Below are 16,808 nucleotides of genomic sequence, written 5' to 3' on the forward strand. Positions count from 1 at the left end.
GCAAATTGATTTTGTCCCCCCACACCAAACGCGATCACGACGCGCAGGTTGAAATATCGAAACAAACTCAGAACCAATTATATTAATTTGGAGACAGGTCGAAAAGCATTAAACATTTATGGCAATATAGCTAGCTAGCTTGCAGTTGCTGGCTAATTTGTCCTATTTAGCTAGCTTGCTGTTGCTAGCTAATTTGTCCTGGGACATAAACGTTGAGTTGTTATTTTACCTGAAATGCACAAGGTCCCCTACTCCGACAATTAATCCACACATAAAACAGCCAACCGAATCGTTTCTAGTCATCTCTCCTCCTTCCAGGATTTTTCTTCTTTGGACTTTATATGGTGATTGGCATCTAATAGTATTACCATGACCGACCTCAGTTCGTCTTTCAATCACCCACGTGGGTATAACCAATGAGGAGATGGCGCGTGGCTATTAGCTTCTATGAACCAATGAGGAGATGGGAAAGGCAGGACTTGCACCGCGATCAGCGTCACAAATAGAACGGACTTCTATTTCAGCCCTTGGCAATGCAGACGCTCGTTGGCATGCGCGGACAGTGTGGGTGTAATAATTGAATAACATGTATGTTTAACTCTATTTTGCAATGCTCGGTGTGGTCAGCATGTGAGGCAGTGGATCTCAGTGCTAGAGGCGTCACTACAGATCCTGGTTCGATTCCAGGCGGTATCATAATCGGCCGTGATTGGGAGTCCCATAGGGAGGCGCACAATTGGCCCAGCGTTGTCCGGGGTAGGCCGGTGTAGACCCTCATTGTAAATAAGAATTTGTTCTTAACTGACTTACCTAGTTAAATAAAAGGTTAAACACAATTTTTTTAAATGACACCATATAATATTCTGTATATACAGTGTTTTCGGAAAGTATTCAGACCCCTTGACTTTTCTCACATTTTGTTACTGTCACGGCTCCTCCTCTGCAGTGCAGGGGGCGGTTCCTCCTGCAGGCAGAGGAGGGTCGTTAGTGATTGGAGCCACCTGGGCTCAGGGTATAAAGCTGTCACTAATCACTCTTGCTCTCTCTCTCTCTCTGCTCCTCCAGGTATGCTCATGATTTGTTTGTTCCATTTTAGTTTTGCATAGTTTCCACTCAGTCATGTTCACACACACATATTCATGCACCCATGCACTTTACATACACCTTACATTATGATACATCCACACCTCATTCCTATTTCTTAGTTTAAGTTAATAGTTTGCTTAATAATAAAGAACACTTTTGAATTGGCCTATACCTGTTGTTCGTGTCCTCTCATTTGTCACAGGCTATGAGCCGGCTTGTGACATTACGTTACAGCCTTACTCTAAAATGGATGAAAAAAAATCCTCTCGTCAATCTACACACAATAGTCCATAATGAAAGAGCAAAAAAAGCTTTTTAGACATTTTTGCAAATGTATTAAAAATAAAAAAAATGAAATATAATATTTACATAAGTATTCAGAACCTTTACTTAGTACTTTGTTGAAGCACCTTTGGCAGCGATTACAGCCTTGAGTCTTCTTGGGTATGACGCTACAAGCTTGGCATACCTGTATTTGGAAAGTTTCTCTCTGCAAATCCTCTCAAGCTCTGTCAGGTTGGATGGGGAGCGTTGCTGCACAGCTATTTTCAGGTCACTTCAAAGATGTTTGATCGGGTTCAATTCTGGGCTCTGACTGGGCCACTCAAGAACATTCAGAAACTTGTCCCGGAGCCATTCCTGTGTTGTCTTGGCTGTGTACTTAGGGCCGTTGTCCTGTTGGAAGGGGAAACTTCAACCCAGTCTGAGGTCCTGAGCGCGCTGGAGCCGGTTTTCATCAAGGATCTCTCTGTACTTTGCTCCGTTCATCTTTCCCTCAATCCTGACTAGTCTCCCAGTCCCTGCTGCGGAAAAACCTTTCCACAGCATGATGCTGCCACCACCATGCTTCATCGTTGGGATGGTGCCAGGTTTCCTCCAGACGTGATGCTTGGCATTCAGGCCAAAGAATTCAGTCTTGGTTTCATCAGACTAGAGAATATTGCAGGCTGTCATGTGCCGGGCCACTCTACCATAAAGGCCTGATTGGTAGAGTGTTGCAGAGATAGTTGTCCTTCTGGAAGGTTCTCCCATCTCCACAGAGGAACTCTGGAGCTCTGTCAGAGTGACCATCCGATTCTTAGTCACCTCCGTGACCTAAGGTCCTTCTCCCCCGATTGCTCAGTTTGGCTGGGCGGTCAGCTCTAGGAAGAATCTTGGTGGTTCAAAACTTCCATTTAAGAATGATGGAGGCAACTGTGTTCTAGGGGACCTTCAATGCTGCATAAATTGTTTTGTGCCCTTCCCCAGTTCTGTGCCTCGACACAATCCTGTCTCAGAACTCTACTTACAATTCCTTTGACATCATGGCTTGGTTTTTGCTCTGACATGCACTGTCAAATGTGGGACCTTATATAGACAGGTGTGTGCCTTTCCAAATCATGTCCAATCAATTTAATTTGACACAGGTAGACTCCAATCAAGTTGAAGAAACATCTCACGGATGATCAATAGAAATAGGATGCACCTGAGATAAAATTAGAGTCTCATAGCAAAGGGTGTGAATACTTATGTAAATAAGGTATTTCTGTTTTCTGTTTTTATATATTTTCCACACAAAAAAGCTGTTGACGTTTATTGGGTATTGTGTGTAGATTGATGAGGAAACACATTTATTTAATCGTGTGGAAATAGTCAAGGGGTCTGAATACGTCCTGAATGCACTGTCTATATATATTTATAAACTGGGTGGTTCGAGCCCTGAATGCTTATTGGTTGACATCCATGGTTTATCAGGTATATACAGTTGAAGTCAGAAGTTTACATACACTTAGGTTGGAGTCATTAAAACTCATTTTTCAACCACTCCACAGATTTCGTGTTAACCGACTTGCCAAATATATAGTTTGTTAAGACATCTACTTTGTGCATGAAACAAGTAATGTTTTCATGACATCATGGGAAAATCAAAAGAAATCAGCCAAGACCTCAGAAAAAAAATTGTAGACCTCCACAAGTCTGGTTCATCCTTGGAAGCAATTTCCACACGCCTGAAGGTACCAAGTTCATCTGTACAAACAATAGTACGCAAGTATAAACACAATGAGACCACGCAGCCATCATACTGCTCAGGAAGGAGACGCGTCCTGTTTCAAAGAGGTGAATGTACTTTGGTGCAAAAAGTGCAAATCAATCCCAGAACAACAGCAAAGGACCTTGTGAAGATGCTGGAGGAAACAGGTACAAAAGTATCTATATCCACAGTAAAACGAGTCTTATAATCGACATAACCTGAAAGGCCGCTCAGCAAGGAAGAAGTCACTGCTCCAAAACCGCAATAAAAAAGCCAGACAACGGTTTGCAACTGCACATGGGGACAAAGATCGTACTTTTGGAAGAAATGTCCTCTGGTCTGATGAAACAAAAATAGAACTGTTTGGCCATAATGACCATCGCTATGTTTGGAGGAAAAAGGGGGATGCTTGCAAGCCGAAGAACACCATCCCAACCGTGAAGCACGGGGGTGGCAGCATCATGTTGTGGGGGTGCTTTGCTGTAGGAGTGACTGGTGCACTTCACAAAATAGATGGCATCTTGAGGAAGGAAATTATGTGGATATATTGAAGCAACATCTCAAGATATCAGCCAGGAAGTTAAAGCTTGGTCGCAAATGGGTCTTCCAAATGGACAATGATCCCAAGCATACTTCAGAAATTGTTGCAAAATGGCTTAAGGACAACAAAGTCAAGGTATTGGAGTGGCCATCACAAAACCCTGACCTCAATCCCATAGAAAATTTGTGGGCAGAACTGAAAAAGCGTGTGCGAGCAAGGAGGCCTACAAACCTGACTCAGTTACACCAGCTCTGTCAGGAGGAATGGGCCAAAATTCACCCAACTTATTGTGGAAAGCTTGTGGAAGGCTACCCGAAACATTTGACCCAAGTTAAACAATTTAAAGGCAATGCTACCAAATACTAATTGAGTGTATGTAAATGTCTGACCCACTGAGAATGTGATGAAAGAAATAAAAGCTGAAATAAATCATTCTCTCTACTGTTATTCTGACATTTCAAATTTTTTAAATAAAGTGGTGATCGTAACTGACCTAAGACAGGGAATGTTTAGTAGGATTAAATGTCAGGAATTGAGTTTACATGTATTTGGCTAAGGTGTATGTAAACTTCCGACTTGAACTGTATGTTTGTGTGTATATACACTGCTCAAAAAAATAAAGGGAACACTTAAACAACACAATGTAACTCCAAGTCAATCACACTTCTGTGAAATCAAACTGTCCACTTAGGAAGCAACACTGATTGACAATAAATTTCACATGCTGTTGTGCAAATGGAATAGACAAAAGGTGGAAATTATAGGCAATTAGCAAGACACCCCCAATAAAGGAGTGATTCTGCAGGTGGTGACCACAGACCACTTCTCAGTTCCTATGCTTCCTGGGTGATGTTTTGGTCACTTTTGAATGCTGGCGGTGCTCTCACTCTAGTGGTAGCATGAGATGGAGTCTACAACCCACACAAGTAGCTCAGGTAGTGCAGCTCATCCAGGATGGCACATCAATGCGAGCTGTGGCAAGAAGGTTTGCTGTGTCTGTCAGCGTAGTGTCCAGAGCATGGAGGCGCTACCAGGAGACAGGCCAGTACATCAGGAGACGTGGAGGAGGCCGTAGGAGGGCAACAAACCAGCAGCAGGACCGCTACCTCTGCCTTTGTGCAAGGAGGAGCACTACCAGAGCCCTGCAAAATGACCTCCAGCAGGCCACAAATGTGCATGTGTCTGCTCAAACGGTCAGAAACAGACTCCATGAGGGTGGTATGAGGGCCCGACGTCCACAGGTGGGGGTTGTGCTTACAGCCCAACACCGTGCAGGACGTTTGGCATTTGCCAGAGAACACCAATATTGGCAAATTCGCCTTTGGCGCCCTCTGCTCTTCACAGATGACAGCAGGTTCACACTGAGCACATGAACACATGTGACAGACGTGACAGAGTCTGGAGACGCCGTGAAGAACTTTCTGCTGCCTGCACCATCTTCCAGCATGACCGGTTTGGCGGTGGGTCAGTCATGGTGTGGGGTGGCATTTCTTTGTGGGGCCGCACAGCCCTCCATGTGCTCGCCAGAGGTAGCCTGACTGCCATTAGGTACCGAGATGAGATCCTCAGAGCCCTTGTGAGACCATATGCTGACACATGCACATTTGTGGCCTGCAAGAGGTCATTTTGCAGGGCTCTGGTAGTGCTCCTCCTTGCACAAAGGCGGAGGTAGCGGTCCTGCTGCTGGGTTGTTGCCCTCCTACGGCCTCCTCCACGTCTCCTGATGTACTGGCCTTTCTCCTGGTAGCACCTCCATGCTCTGGACACTACGCTGACAGACACAGCAAACCTTCTTGCCACAGTTCGCATTGATGTGCCATCCTGGATGAGCTGCACTACCTGAGCCACTTGTGTGGGTTGTAGACTCCGTCTCATGCTACCACTAGAGTGAGAGCACCGCCAGCATTCAAAAGTGACCAAAACATCAGCCAGGAAGCATAGGAACTGAGAAGTGGTCTGTGGTCACCACCTGCAGAATCACTCCTTTATTGGGGGTGTCTTACTAATTGCCTATAATTTCCACCTTTTGTCTATTCCATTTGCACAACAGCATGTGAAATTTATTGTCAATCAGTGTTGCTTCCTAAGTGGACAGTTTGATTTCACAGAAGTGTGATTGACTTGGAGTTACATTGTGTTGTTTAAGTGTTCCCTTTATTTTTTTGAGCAGTGTATATTTGGAACTCAGTTGGGGTCTCAACTTAGTTAGAATTTTTCTCTCTGCCCTATGACAAAATGAGTAGATTTGAACAAAATTTGTTACAAAATGTGTACAGTCGTGGCCAAACATTTTGAGAATGTTTTTTCAAAAAGTTTGCTGCTTCGGTGTCTTTAGATATTTTTGTCAGATGTTACTATGGAATACTGAAGTATAATTACAAGCATTTCATAAGTGTCAAAGGCTTTTATTGACAATTACATGAAGTTGATGCAATCCACCCTGGCATGCTGTCAACACATCCTGACTGATGGCAAACCATTCTTGCATAATCAATGCTTGGAGTTTGTCAGAATTTGTGGGTTTTTGTTTGTCCACCTGCCTCTTAAGAACTGACCACAAGTTCTCAATGGGATTAAGGTCTGGGGAGTTTCCTGGCCATGGACCCAAATATCGATGTTTTGTTCCCCAAGCCACTTAGTTATCACTTTTGCTGGTAAAGGCTTTGTTCGTCACCAAACTGTTCCTGGATGGTTGGGAGAAGTTGCTCTCGGTGGATGTGTTGGTACCATTCTTTATTCATGACTGTGTTCTTAGGCTAAATTGTGAGTGAGCCCACTCCCTTGGCTGAGAAGCAACCCCACACATGAATGGTCTCAGGATGCTTTACTGTTGGCATGACACAGGACTGATGGTAGCGCTCACCTTGTCTTCTCCGGACAAGCTTTTTTCCGGAAGGGGTATTCATCAGAGAAAATGACTTTACCCCAGTCTTCAGCAGTCCAATCCCTGTACCTTTTGTATAATATCAGTCTGTCCCTGATGTTTTTCCTGGAGAGAAGTGGCTTCTTTGCTGCCCTTCTTGACACCAGGCCATCCTCCAAAAGTCTTCGCCTCACTGTGCATGCAGATGCATTCACACCTGCATGCTGCCATTCCTGAGCAAGCTCTGTACTGGTGGTGCCCCAGTCCCACAGCTGAATCAACTTTAGGAGACGGTCCTGGCGCTTGCTGAACTTTCTTGGGCGCCCTGAAGCCTTCTTCACAACAATTGAACCGCTCTCCTTGAAGTTCTTGATGATCTGATAAAATGGTTGATTTAGGTGCAATCTTACTGGCAGCAATATCCTTGCCTGTGAAGCCCTTTTTGTGCAAAGAAATGATAATGGCACGTGTTTCCTTGCAGGTAACCATGATTGACAGAGGAAGAACAATGATTACAAGCACCACCCTCATTTTGAAGCTTCCAGTCTGTTAATTGAACTCAATCAGCATGACAGAGTGATCTCCAGCCTTGTCCTCGTCAACACTCACACCTGTGTTAACGAGAGAATCACTGACATGTCAGCTGGTCCTTTTGTGGCAGGGCTGAAATGCAGTGGAAATGTTTTTGGGGGATTCAGTTCATTTGCATGGCAAAGAGGGACTTTGCAATTAATTGCAATTATTTTGATCACTCTTCATAACATTCTGGAGTATATGCAAATTGCCATCATACAAACTGAGGCAGCATACTTTGTGAAAATGAATATTTGTCATTCTCAAAACTTTTGGCCACGACTGTAGAATTGCATGAAATTAATCACTGAAATGGATTGGGCACCAAAATTATTTGGGCCCCTAAATGGCTAGTGCCATCTCTGACTGCATGTGTGGGTATGGATGTGGGTTCACAGACCCACTGCAGCCCCTCATGATGAGTTCAGCCCCTACCCCCATCAAAGTTGCTTATCCCTGCTCCAAGTTATGGGGGCTCCATTTGCAACATGTAACATTTTGTGAAAACATTTTATTCCGTGACACAAAATGCAAAGATTGTAACTTTTTGTGTCCATAAATTCCAAACAGTGTCTGCATTTTGTGGACAAAGTGCAAGTGTGTACCATGCCTCTTTATCAAAGATTTCTATACAAATTGTATCTTTACTTTTCTTTGCCATTCATTACCGCCACTTTCCTCTGCTTTTGCATTTCTTCTAAAATGCACATGAAGAGATACAAGCAAAGACATCAGAGGAAGGTTTTGATACCGTCTCTGGTACAAGTAACTTGAATACAGAAACACATTCATCATGCAATCATGGTTCAAAATATAAAACTATTATTGGAAAAATACAAAGATTAAACATATTCATGATATCAACAAAATGATTATTTCAATTGATTTCATAATTAAAAATGTTTTGTTTAAGAATGTAAACTAGCCTGTGTCTCAAGGTCCTTGCCACGTCACCCAGCCCCTCCTCTGTTCCCCCTCTCTCAGTCACATCCCATCCGTGTCAGTGTTGCCACTTCCACTACTGTTGTCCAGGTCACAAGGTGTGTGTTCCTTCCATGTGGGCTTTGACCTAAGGACACGTTTCCTGTTGTTGAAGAATTAAATGATTATTAAAAAAATTCTAAGAACAAGCAGCATAAAACAAGCCTCTTTACCATACCAAAATCACTCCCGTGGATAACCCCTATGGAGACAATTTATGACAAAATACAGATTTCAACAAATGTTCTCTAAAACATATGAACTTGCCAACCTTCTGTAGTAGAAGTTACACCTCAATCTGGGCTTGCTACAGTCTAAGACCTCATCCACTGATGGAGCTCTTTCCTGGCACACGAAACAAAGAAGAATACATTTACAATACACATTAACTTCATATCGGTTTCCTTTTAAACTGAAACAAAATTTGACGTGTGTTCCATCCAGATGGAGAGAAGTGAGTTCAGTTGGCGTGACTACTGATAAGTGGTTTGCTGTGTAATAAGAAAACCTCAACTAGTCAAGAGATAAACAATTGAAGGTACTTACTGCTGAGATATTCTCCTCCCTGGGCCCTCCTGCACACAACTGTTGGTCTTGCGAAGCAATGCACACATCATACTCTCCTAATGTCGGACTTTGCAGCTCCACACTACTAGCTGTGATAAAAAAATATATTTAAAAAAATAGCTAACATAGAATGCTAGGATTTCAAAAAAGCACGGTCAAATCACATCTTAAGCTATGCTCATGATTAGCCAGAGCACAACAACTAGAGCTTTTCTGATTGTTATTGAATATCTTTTTTTGTGTTGTGATGGTTATTTGTCACTTGTCATAGATTTCTTGCCTTTGGTTAATTTATCTTTGCAGTCTTCCTCACTGGTCTGGCTTTTCTGTGGCAGAGAACACACAGAAAAAAAAGCACACTCAATCTAAAGTGGGTTGCAGAGACAGGAAAACACATGAGTTGCCAAAGCAGAAACACAGAGTTCAAAAGTAATAATACCGCATTGTTATAAATCAGGAAGCAAATTACATTTACAAACTCTGCAAGGAAACATCCTCAAAGTCTGACGTCTGAGACTGAAAGACGTTAATTCATGTAAATATGTTTCCAAAATCAAAAGGCTATCCTGGGCTATCCTTTCCCAAAACGTTTTATGGAAACAATTAATGGAGAGAGAATCTGAGAAGCTTGCAATTCAGTGAATCCAGTAACACTCTAGGTTTGAATTAAAACAGATCTGAATGGAAGCGGTTGGTGGAACCCATTCTCACATCATGTTGGGAGCAGGTGTGCCTGTGAAGCCTGGTCTGTAGTGCAATAATCTCTCCCTCTGTCCGGAACAACTGGACCTGCAGCTCATCACAGCGCTCACCCAGCTCCCGAATCTGTTTCCGGTACTGGTCCTTATCCTGGAGGCTCCGGCAATTCTCCTGGTGGTACTCCTCTCGAGAGGCGATGGCCTATCGCAACAATAGAGGAAAGACAAAACAGGGGCTTTGGTTCGCTTTGCTGTAGTGGTTTATATGAAACAGATGGCAAGTGTGGTTGGACGAACATCTGATCATAACCACGCAGATAGTCAATTCTTTCATTTTGATCAAATAGAAGTAAACTCTTTTGGATCAAATGAAAGTAAGCACTACGGGACGAATCTTAACCTTCACTTGAATTTTCACTTAGTCATGCATTGATGTCAATGGGAGACAACGTGAAAGTGGAAGTTAGGATTTGCCACTGAGCCAGTGAAGCCCTAGAATGACACAGTCCTAGAATCACACCATGTTCACCTTGTCTCTCTCCCTGCTGACCTCATCCATCTGTTTCAGGATACCCTCCATTCGGTCACGATACATTTTGGCATCCTTCTTCAATGTCGTGCATTTCAAGTCAAGAACCTCGTTCGCCTCTAAGTACTGCAAGAATAAATCAAACCTACTTATTACAATTGGAGCAACAGAACTTTCCCCATCATGGGAAAACCCAACTTGCACAATTTAACACACAGGCAGCTATTCTAATGAATGAGGAACAAGCTGGGGCAGATGACAAAAATAAGGACATTTATGAATTCCGATCATGAGGATCAGCATTCTGTGTAAATAATATCTTTTGTGTTATACATTTTGCACCTGTGTTGAAAGAGCAGTTGAGTAAAATATATTTGAAAAATGCTAATATAATCAGTAGTCTTCTCTACAACTAATCCTAAACAGTGCTAATTGTTGTGGAAAATATCAGGCTGTGATGTATACCCTATTCCGCAGTGCCTCAGCATCGTGCAGATCTCTGCGTAGGGTGTAGATGTTGTTGACCAGCTCCTGGTGCTGAGCCTGAGAGTGCTGCTTGTAGTCCTCTAGACTTTCAACGCTCAGCCTCTCTTGATCCAAGGGGGCTGGAGCTGTCCCCTGTTGGAACATTCAGATGACTCCTGTCACACTACTCAAGACAATACTTTTACCACACAACTGTACCGGCCTGAATCGTACTGTGCATTCAGATATTTTCTTTTCACGTTGTCCTTTTCAGCAGAGTTCCCTCAAACTATAGTGGATGCGTAACCAAGCCAGCACAGTACAGCTCTGCTCAGCACGACTTGGCTCAGAAGTGTGAAAAGGGTACAATTGTGCATCTGAAAAATCACATGTACTTTATTTGCAAATACATTTGTCTTGCGGCGAACAAAATGGAACTCCTAGCTGTTATTCCAAAATGGGTCCAGTGCAGCGCATTGTACTTTTTATTTCCCTGCATATCCAAATATTTGTTGAGAAATGATCACTGAAACGGACTGAGGAGAGATCGAACGTACCTGAGCAGACGCCTCCAGATCCTGGATGCGCGCTGTGAGCAGATGATTGTGTCTCTGGAGCTGCAACATCCTGTCCTGACTCGGTCTCTGCTCCATGGCGTTCTTCAGTTTCACAGTTCTGATTTTCGAGTCGCTCTCTGCGTTCATCAGGCAGTGCTTCAGCTTCTCGATCTATTGATCAATAAAAATCCCATTAAAACTGTGTTCGCTGTTGCTGATTGAGTTTGTGCTGTTCTCTAACAAACGTGTCAACATGTCTGACTGCAGAGGTCTTTTTATACAAAAAAATGTTAACCATTTGTCATGAGTTATTGTGTTTGGGTTTGCTAGAGCTGCAACCCCCTCCCCTCCTATCTCACCTCCAGCTGCAGATCACGGGCGGACATGAGGGCACTGTTCTTCTCTTCGCTCAGCTTGGTAACATCGCGCATCAGGCTGTAGTTCTCGTCCTTCAGGTGGCATACCTCCTCCCACAGCCGGCCCTTCTCTTCCCGCATACGATGCACGCGCTCCTGTTGCTTCCGCAACTCCCTCTCCCTAACCTGGTGCTGGCGGACAGCGTCCTCCTGCGCGGCTGCAGCCGCAGTGGCCTCTTGTCTGCGCCGGCGTTCCTCCTGCAGTCCCTTCTGCAGACGTGTGACCTCATTCATCAAGAACTGAGTCAGTCCTGACTCACCCACCGTGTCTATGTCAGAGAGAGGACAGTATGTTATGCAGTGGAGGCTGCTGAAGGGAGGACGGCTCATAATAATGGCTGGAACGGAGTAAATGGAATGTCATCAAACACATGGAAACCATGTGTTTGATGTGTTTGATTCCATTCCGCTCCAGCCATTACCACGAGTCCGTCCTCCCCAATTAAGGTGCCACCAACCTCCTGTGATGTTATACTACCGTAAAATCCATTGTCACAGTCAGACATTGGCACTTTGAAGGATCTGAGCAATACATTTAACTCATAACTTTAAAAAAAAAATGCATAAAAGCTTGAATGAAAAATACACTACTTTTCTACAGATAGATGGCTTATAGCTACTCACCAACTAGTATAGAGAAGACCCGGGCAGGTTCTTTGCCAGTAATCTTGTGATACAGCTGAGGATAGTCCAGCTCCAAACTCTCGAGGAATGCCACATAGCCTTTGCGTCCAGTTCTTTGAAGAATATCCAATAGTGCACCTGTGAGCATGAATCTGAGGTTTAAAAGTAAGGTATGGACATGCATTTCAGGTCATCTTTATTTGGCAGATTATCACATCTCTCAATGGCTGAATTGATATATAGCAATCTTCAATCTTCTGAAATGTGCAGTGCAATTGCAATAAAGATGACCTGGAATCCAACTTAGTTGTTGTAGTTCAAAGTAAAACAAGTGATACACTTGACCGTTTTCTCAATAACCTGAAATAGAAGACTGTGCCTTACCTACTTTGCGTCGTCGGACGACCAGATTGGGGTCATTGAATATCTGCTCCTCATCATCACAGCTTAGCACCTTGCACTGCCGCAGGTAGGGAGTGATTTGCGACGGCTCAATGGTCTTTATCAGCAGCAGTCTGTATTCCTCCAGCTGGACCCAGCACTCCTCATCCTCCATATCTGACACACTCTGTCAGTCCCAATTGTCTCTGGGTCCCTGCTGGTCTAATAACTCCTTCACTAAGGGTTTATCAACTTGGAGCTAACTCTAGTTGTTAAAGTGGCTACAATCCAAATGTGGAACTGTTATGTGGAACTGCTGTTTTATGACGCAAGAGTCAAGTTCCTTTTTTTTGTAGGAGTTATTTCGGTTTTTCCATTTCACAAGTATTTGTGCTGACACAAACTCTTCAAGAAAATGTTTAATAGTGAAAATGTAACAACAGTAGTGACTTCTTGAAAAGTTGTGAATAATCGACCTACCAACATACAGCATGTTCCTTTATTCCTAATAAACCAACAAATCAAATCAAGTTTATTTTATATAGCCCTTCGTATATCAGCTAATATCTCGAAGTGCTGTACAGAAACCCAGCCTAAAACCCCAAACAAAAAGCAATGCAGGTGTAGAAGCACAGCGGCTAGAAAAAACTCCCTAGAAAGGCCAAAACCTAGGAAGAAACCTAGAGAGGAACCAGGCTATGAGGGGTGGCCAGTCCTCTTCTGGCTGTGCCGGGTGGAGATTATAACAGAACATGGCCAACATGTTCAAATGTTCATAAATGACCAGCATGGTCAAATAATAATCAGGAGTAAATGTCAGTTGGCTTTTCATAGCCGATCATTAAGAGTATTTCTACCACTCCTGCGGTCTCTAGAGAGTTGAAAACAGCAGGTCTGGGACAGGTAGCACGTCCTGTGGACAGGTCAGGGTTCCATAGCCGCAGGCAGAACAGTTGAAACTGGAACAGCAGCAAGGCCAGGTGGACTGGGGACAGCAAGGAGTCATCATGCCCGGTAGTCCTGACGCATGGTCCTAGGGCTCAAGTCCTCAGAGAGAGAAAGAAAGAGAGGAGAGAATTAGAGAGAGCATACTTAAATTCACACAGGACACCGGATAAGATAGGAGAAGTACTCCAGATATAACCAACTGACCCTAACCCCCCGACACATAAAGTACTGCAGCATAAATACTGGAGACTGAGACAGGAGGGGTCAGGAGACACTGTGGCCCCATCCGATGATACCCCCGGACAGGGCCAAACAGGAAGGATATAACCCTACCCACTTTGCCAAAGCACAGCCCCCACACCACTAGAGGGATATCTTCAACCACCAACTTACCATCCTGAGACAAGGCTGAGTATAGCCCACAAAGATCTCCACCACAGCACAAACCAAGGGGGGGCGCCAACCCAGACAGGAAGATCACGTCAGTAACTCAACCCACTCAAGTGACGCACCCCTCCTAGGGACGGCATGAAAGAGCACCAGTAAGCCAGTGACTCAGCCCCTGTAATAGGGTTAGAGGCAGAGAATCCCAGTGGAGAGAGGGGAACCGGCCAGGCAGAGACAGCAAGGGCGGTTCGTTGCTCCAGAGCCTTTCCGTTCACCTTCACACTCCTGGGCAAGACTACACTCAATCATATGACCTACTGAAGAGATAAGTCTTCAGTAAAGACTTAAAGGTTGAGACCGAGTCTGCGTCTCTCACATGGGTAGGCAGACTATTCCATAAAAATGGAGATCTATGGGAGAAAGCCCTGCCTCCAGCTGTTTGCTTAGAAATTCTAGGGACAATTAGGAGGCCTGCGTCTTGTGACTGTAGCGTACGTGTAGGTATGTACGGCAGGACCAACTCGGAAAGATAGGTAGGAGCAAGCCCATGTAACGCTTTATAGGTTAACAGTAAAACCTTGAAATCAGCCCTTACCTTAACAGGAAGCCAGTGTAGGGAAGCTAGCACTGGAGTAATATGATCCAATTTCTTGGTTCTAGTCAGGATTCTAGCAGCCGTATTTAGCACTAACTGAAGTTAATTTAGTGCTTTATCCGGGCAGCCGGAAAGTAGAGCATTGCAGTAGTCTAACCTAGAAGTAACAAAAGCATGGATACATTTTTCTGCATCATTTTTGGACAGAAAATTTCTGATTTTTACAATGTTACGTAGATGGAAAAAAGCTGTCCTTGAAACAGTCTTGATATGTTTGTCAAAAGAGAGATCAGGGTCCAGAGTAACACCAAGGTCCTTCACAGTTTTATTTGAGACGACTTTACAACCATCAAGATTAATTGTCAGATTTAACAGAATATCTCTTTGTTTCTTGGGACCTAGAACAAGTATCTCTGTTTTGTCCGAGTTTAAAAGTAGAAAGTTCAGCCATCCACTTCCTTATGTCTGAAACACAGGCTTCTAGCGAGGGCAATTTTGGGGCTTCACCATGTTTCATTGAAATGTACAGCTGTGTGTCATCCGCATAGCAGTGAAAGTTAACATTATGTTTTCGAATGACATCCCCAAGAGGTAAAATATATAGTGAGAACAATAGTAGTCCTAAAACGGAACCTTGAGGAACACCGAAATGTACAGTTGATTTGTCAGAGGACAAACCATTCACAGAGACAAACTGATATCTTTCCAACAGATAAGATCTAAACCAGGCCAGAACTTGTCCGTGTAGACCAATTTGGGTTTCCAGTCTCTCCAAAAGAATGTGGTGATCGATGGTATCAAAGGCAGCACTAAGGTCTAGTAGCACGAGGACAGATGCAGAGCCTCGGTCTGATGCCATTAAAAGGTCATTTACCACCTTCACAAGTGCAGTCTCAGTGCTATGATGGGGTCTAAAATTCGAACACAGAATTATGGAGTGATTAGTGATAGAGTATTGGCAGTAGTACGGACATCTGCAGTTACTCACTTTCTTCTTTAATGACTTTGAGGCAATGACTGACTGACTCCCTCAATCATTTTCTTCCATCTTGTTTGTTGCTCAAACAGTTCTGGCGATAAAACAACTTAATTACTCGTTTTGAAAGTTAAGGTAAAATCATGGATTTTCTTCATTGCAAATAATATTCAAAACAAGTTCCTCATTGAGTATTGACTAGTTTATATACACACACACACACACACACACAATATAATATTAATACATTTATTAACTAGGATTGCAAAATTCCAGTAACTTTCCCAAAATTCCCAGGTTTTCCCAGAAATCCTGGTTAGAGAATGTCAGATTTCTTGCTTATTCCCTCCTGATCCCAGGATTTTTCAGCCAGGATTTTTGGGAAAATTAACTGAATTTTGCATCACTATTAGCTCATGAAAACGCACAATTGTTAGTTTTAGGCTAATAAACTTTTGCATCCTGGATTAAAAAAAATACGTTTTTGTTCACAAGCAGAGAGGTGTGCCCCTTTGAGTACATTTCTGGCCAAACTTTGACCACAATTAAATCAACCTGCCAGATTATAATGAGTGTTATAAACCAGGTGATTTGGCTGAATGCTGTATTATTTCAGACCACATACCATGGGTATGACAAACAATTACTATTTACTGGTCTAATTACAATGCTAACCAGTTTATAATAGCAATAAGGCACCTTGGGGGAGTTGTGGTATATGGCCAATATACAGTGCCTTCAGAAAGTATTCAGACCCCTTGACTTTTTACACATTTTGTTATGTTACAGCCTTATTCAAAAATGTATTAAATAATAAAAAATCCTCAGCAACGCAAAGTACCTGGATTCAGCCCTTAGCCATGGTACTGTAGACAGGTGTGTGCCTTTCCAAATCATGTCCAACCAATTGAATTCACCACAGGTGGAGTCCAATCAAGTTGTAGAAACATCTCAAGGATGATCAATGGAAACAGGATGCACCTGAGATACATTTCCAGTCTCATAGCAACCCAGGTACTTTGGGTTGCACATGGCCCTTAGCCGTGGTATATTGGCCATATATACCACACCTGTTTGGGCCTTATTGCTTAATTAAAGTGTTTTCTACAGATTTATACTACACTGAATAAAAATATGAATGCAACATATAAAGTGTTGGCCCATGTTTCATGAGCTGAAATAAAAGATCCCAGATATGTTCCATACACACAAAAATCTTATTTCTGTCAAATGTTGTGTTTACATCCCTGTTAGTGAGCATTTCTGCATTGCCAAGATAATCCATCCACCTGACAGACCATGTGTATAGCGCCGCGTGGGCGAGTGGTTTGCTGATGTCAACGTTTTCAACAGGTTGCCCCATGGTGGCGGTGGGGTTATGGTATGGGCATGCATAAGCTATGGACAACAAACACAATTGCATTTTATCAATATTAATTTAAATACAGAGATACCGTAAAGAGATGAGGCCCATTGTCATGCCATCCATCCGCCGCCATCACCTCGTGTTTCATGACAATGCACGGCCCCATGTCATAAGGATCTGTACACAATTCCGGGAAGCTGAAAATGTCCTTGTTTTTCCGTGGCCTGCATACTCACTAGACATG

At 43.3% G+C, this 16,808-nt stretch overlaps 1 protein-coding gene across 1 annotated transcript; it reads right to left on the reverse strand.

The window, feature by feature from the left end:
- Positions 1-7,565: 7,565 nt before the first annotated feature.
- On the reverse strand, positions 7,566-12,694 carry LOC129825993 (caspase recruitment domain-containing protein 9-like). Its single transcript, XM_055886222.1, has 11 exons — positions 12,296-12,694; positions 11,912-12,049; positions 11,231-11,556; positions 10,872-11,042; positions 10,315-10,467; positions 9,850-9,975; positions 9,334-9,522; positions 8,903-8,948; positions 8,602-8,711; positions 8,327-8,400; positions 7,566-8,158 (listed from the first exon to the last, which is right to left on the reverse strand). The coding sequence occupies exons 1-11, from the start codon at positions 12,465-12,467 to the stop codon at positions 8,059-8,061; spliced, it is 1,605 nt and encodes a 534-aa protein (XP_055742197.1). The 5' UTR covers positions 12,468-12,694; the 3' UTR covers positions 7,566-8,058.
- Positions 12,695-16,808: the final 4,114 nt, after the last annotated feature.

The sequence above is a fragment of the Salvelinus fontinalis genome, chromosome 28 (genome assembly GCF_029448725.1).
Source record: "Salvelinus fontinalis isolate EN_2023a chromosome 28, ASM2944872v1, whole genome shotgun sequence".
Classification (NCBI taxonomy): domain Eukaryota; kingdom Metazoa; phylum Chordata; class Actinopteri; order Salmoniformes; family Salmonidae; genus Salvelinus; species Salvelinus fontinalis.

What these genes read in the sequence shown, in the direction of transcription:
- LOC129825993 (XM_055886222.1), bottom strand. Translation starts at nt 12,467, where the DNA reads ATGGAGGATGAGGAGTGCTGGGTCCAGCTGGAGGAATACAGACTGCTG. An exon ending in GGTCTTCTCTATACTAGTTG is followed by an intron (nt 11,557 to 11,911) that starts GTGAGTAGCTAT and finishes TCTCTGACATAG; the next exon opens with ACACGGTGGGTGAGTCAGGA. An exon ending in CTGAGGCACTGCGGAATAGG is followed by an intron (nt 9,976 to 10,314) that starts GTATACATCACA and finishes TTATTCTTGCAG; the next exon opens with TACTTAGAGGCGAACGAGGT.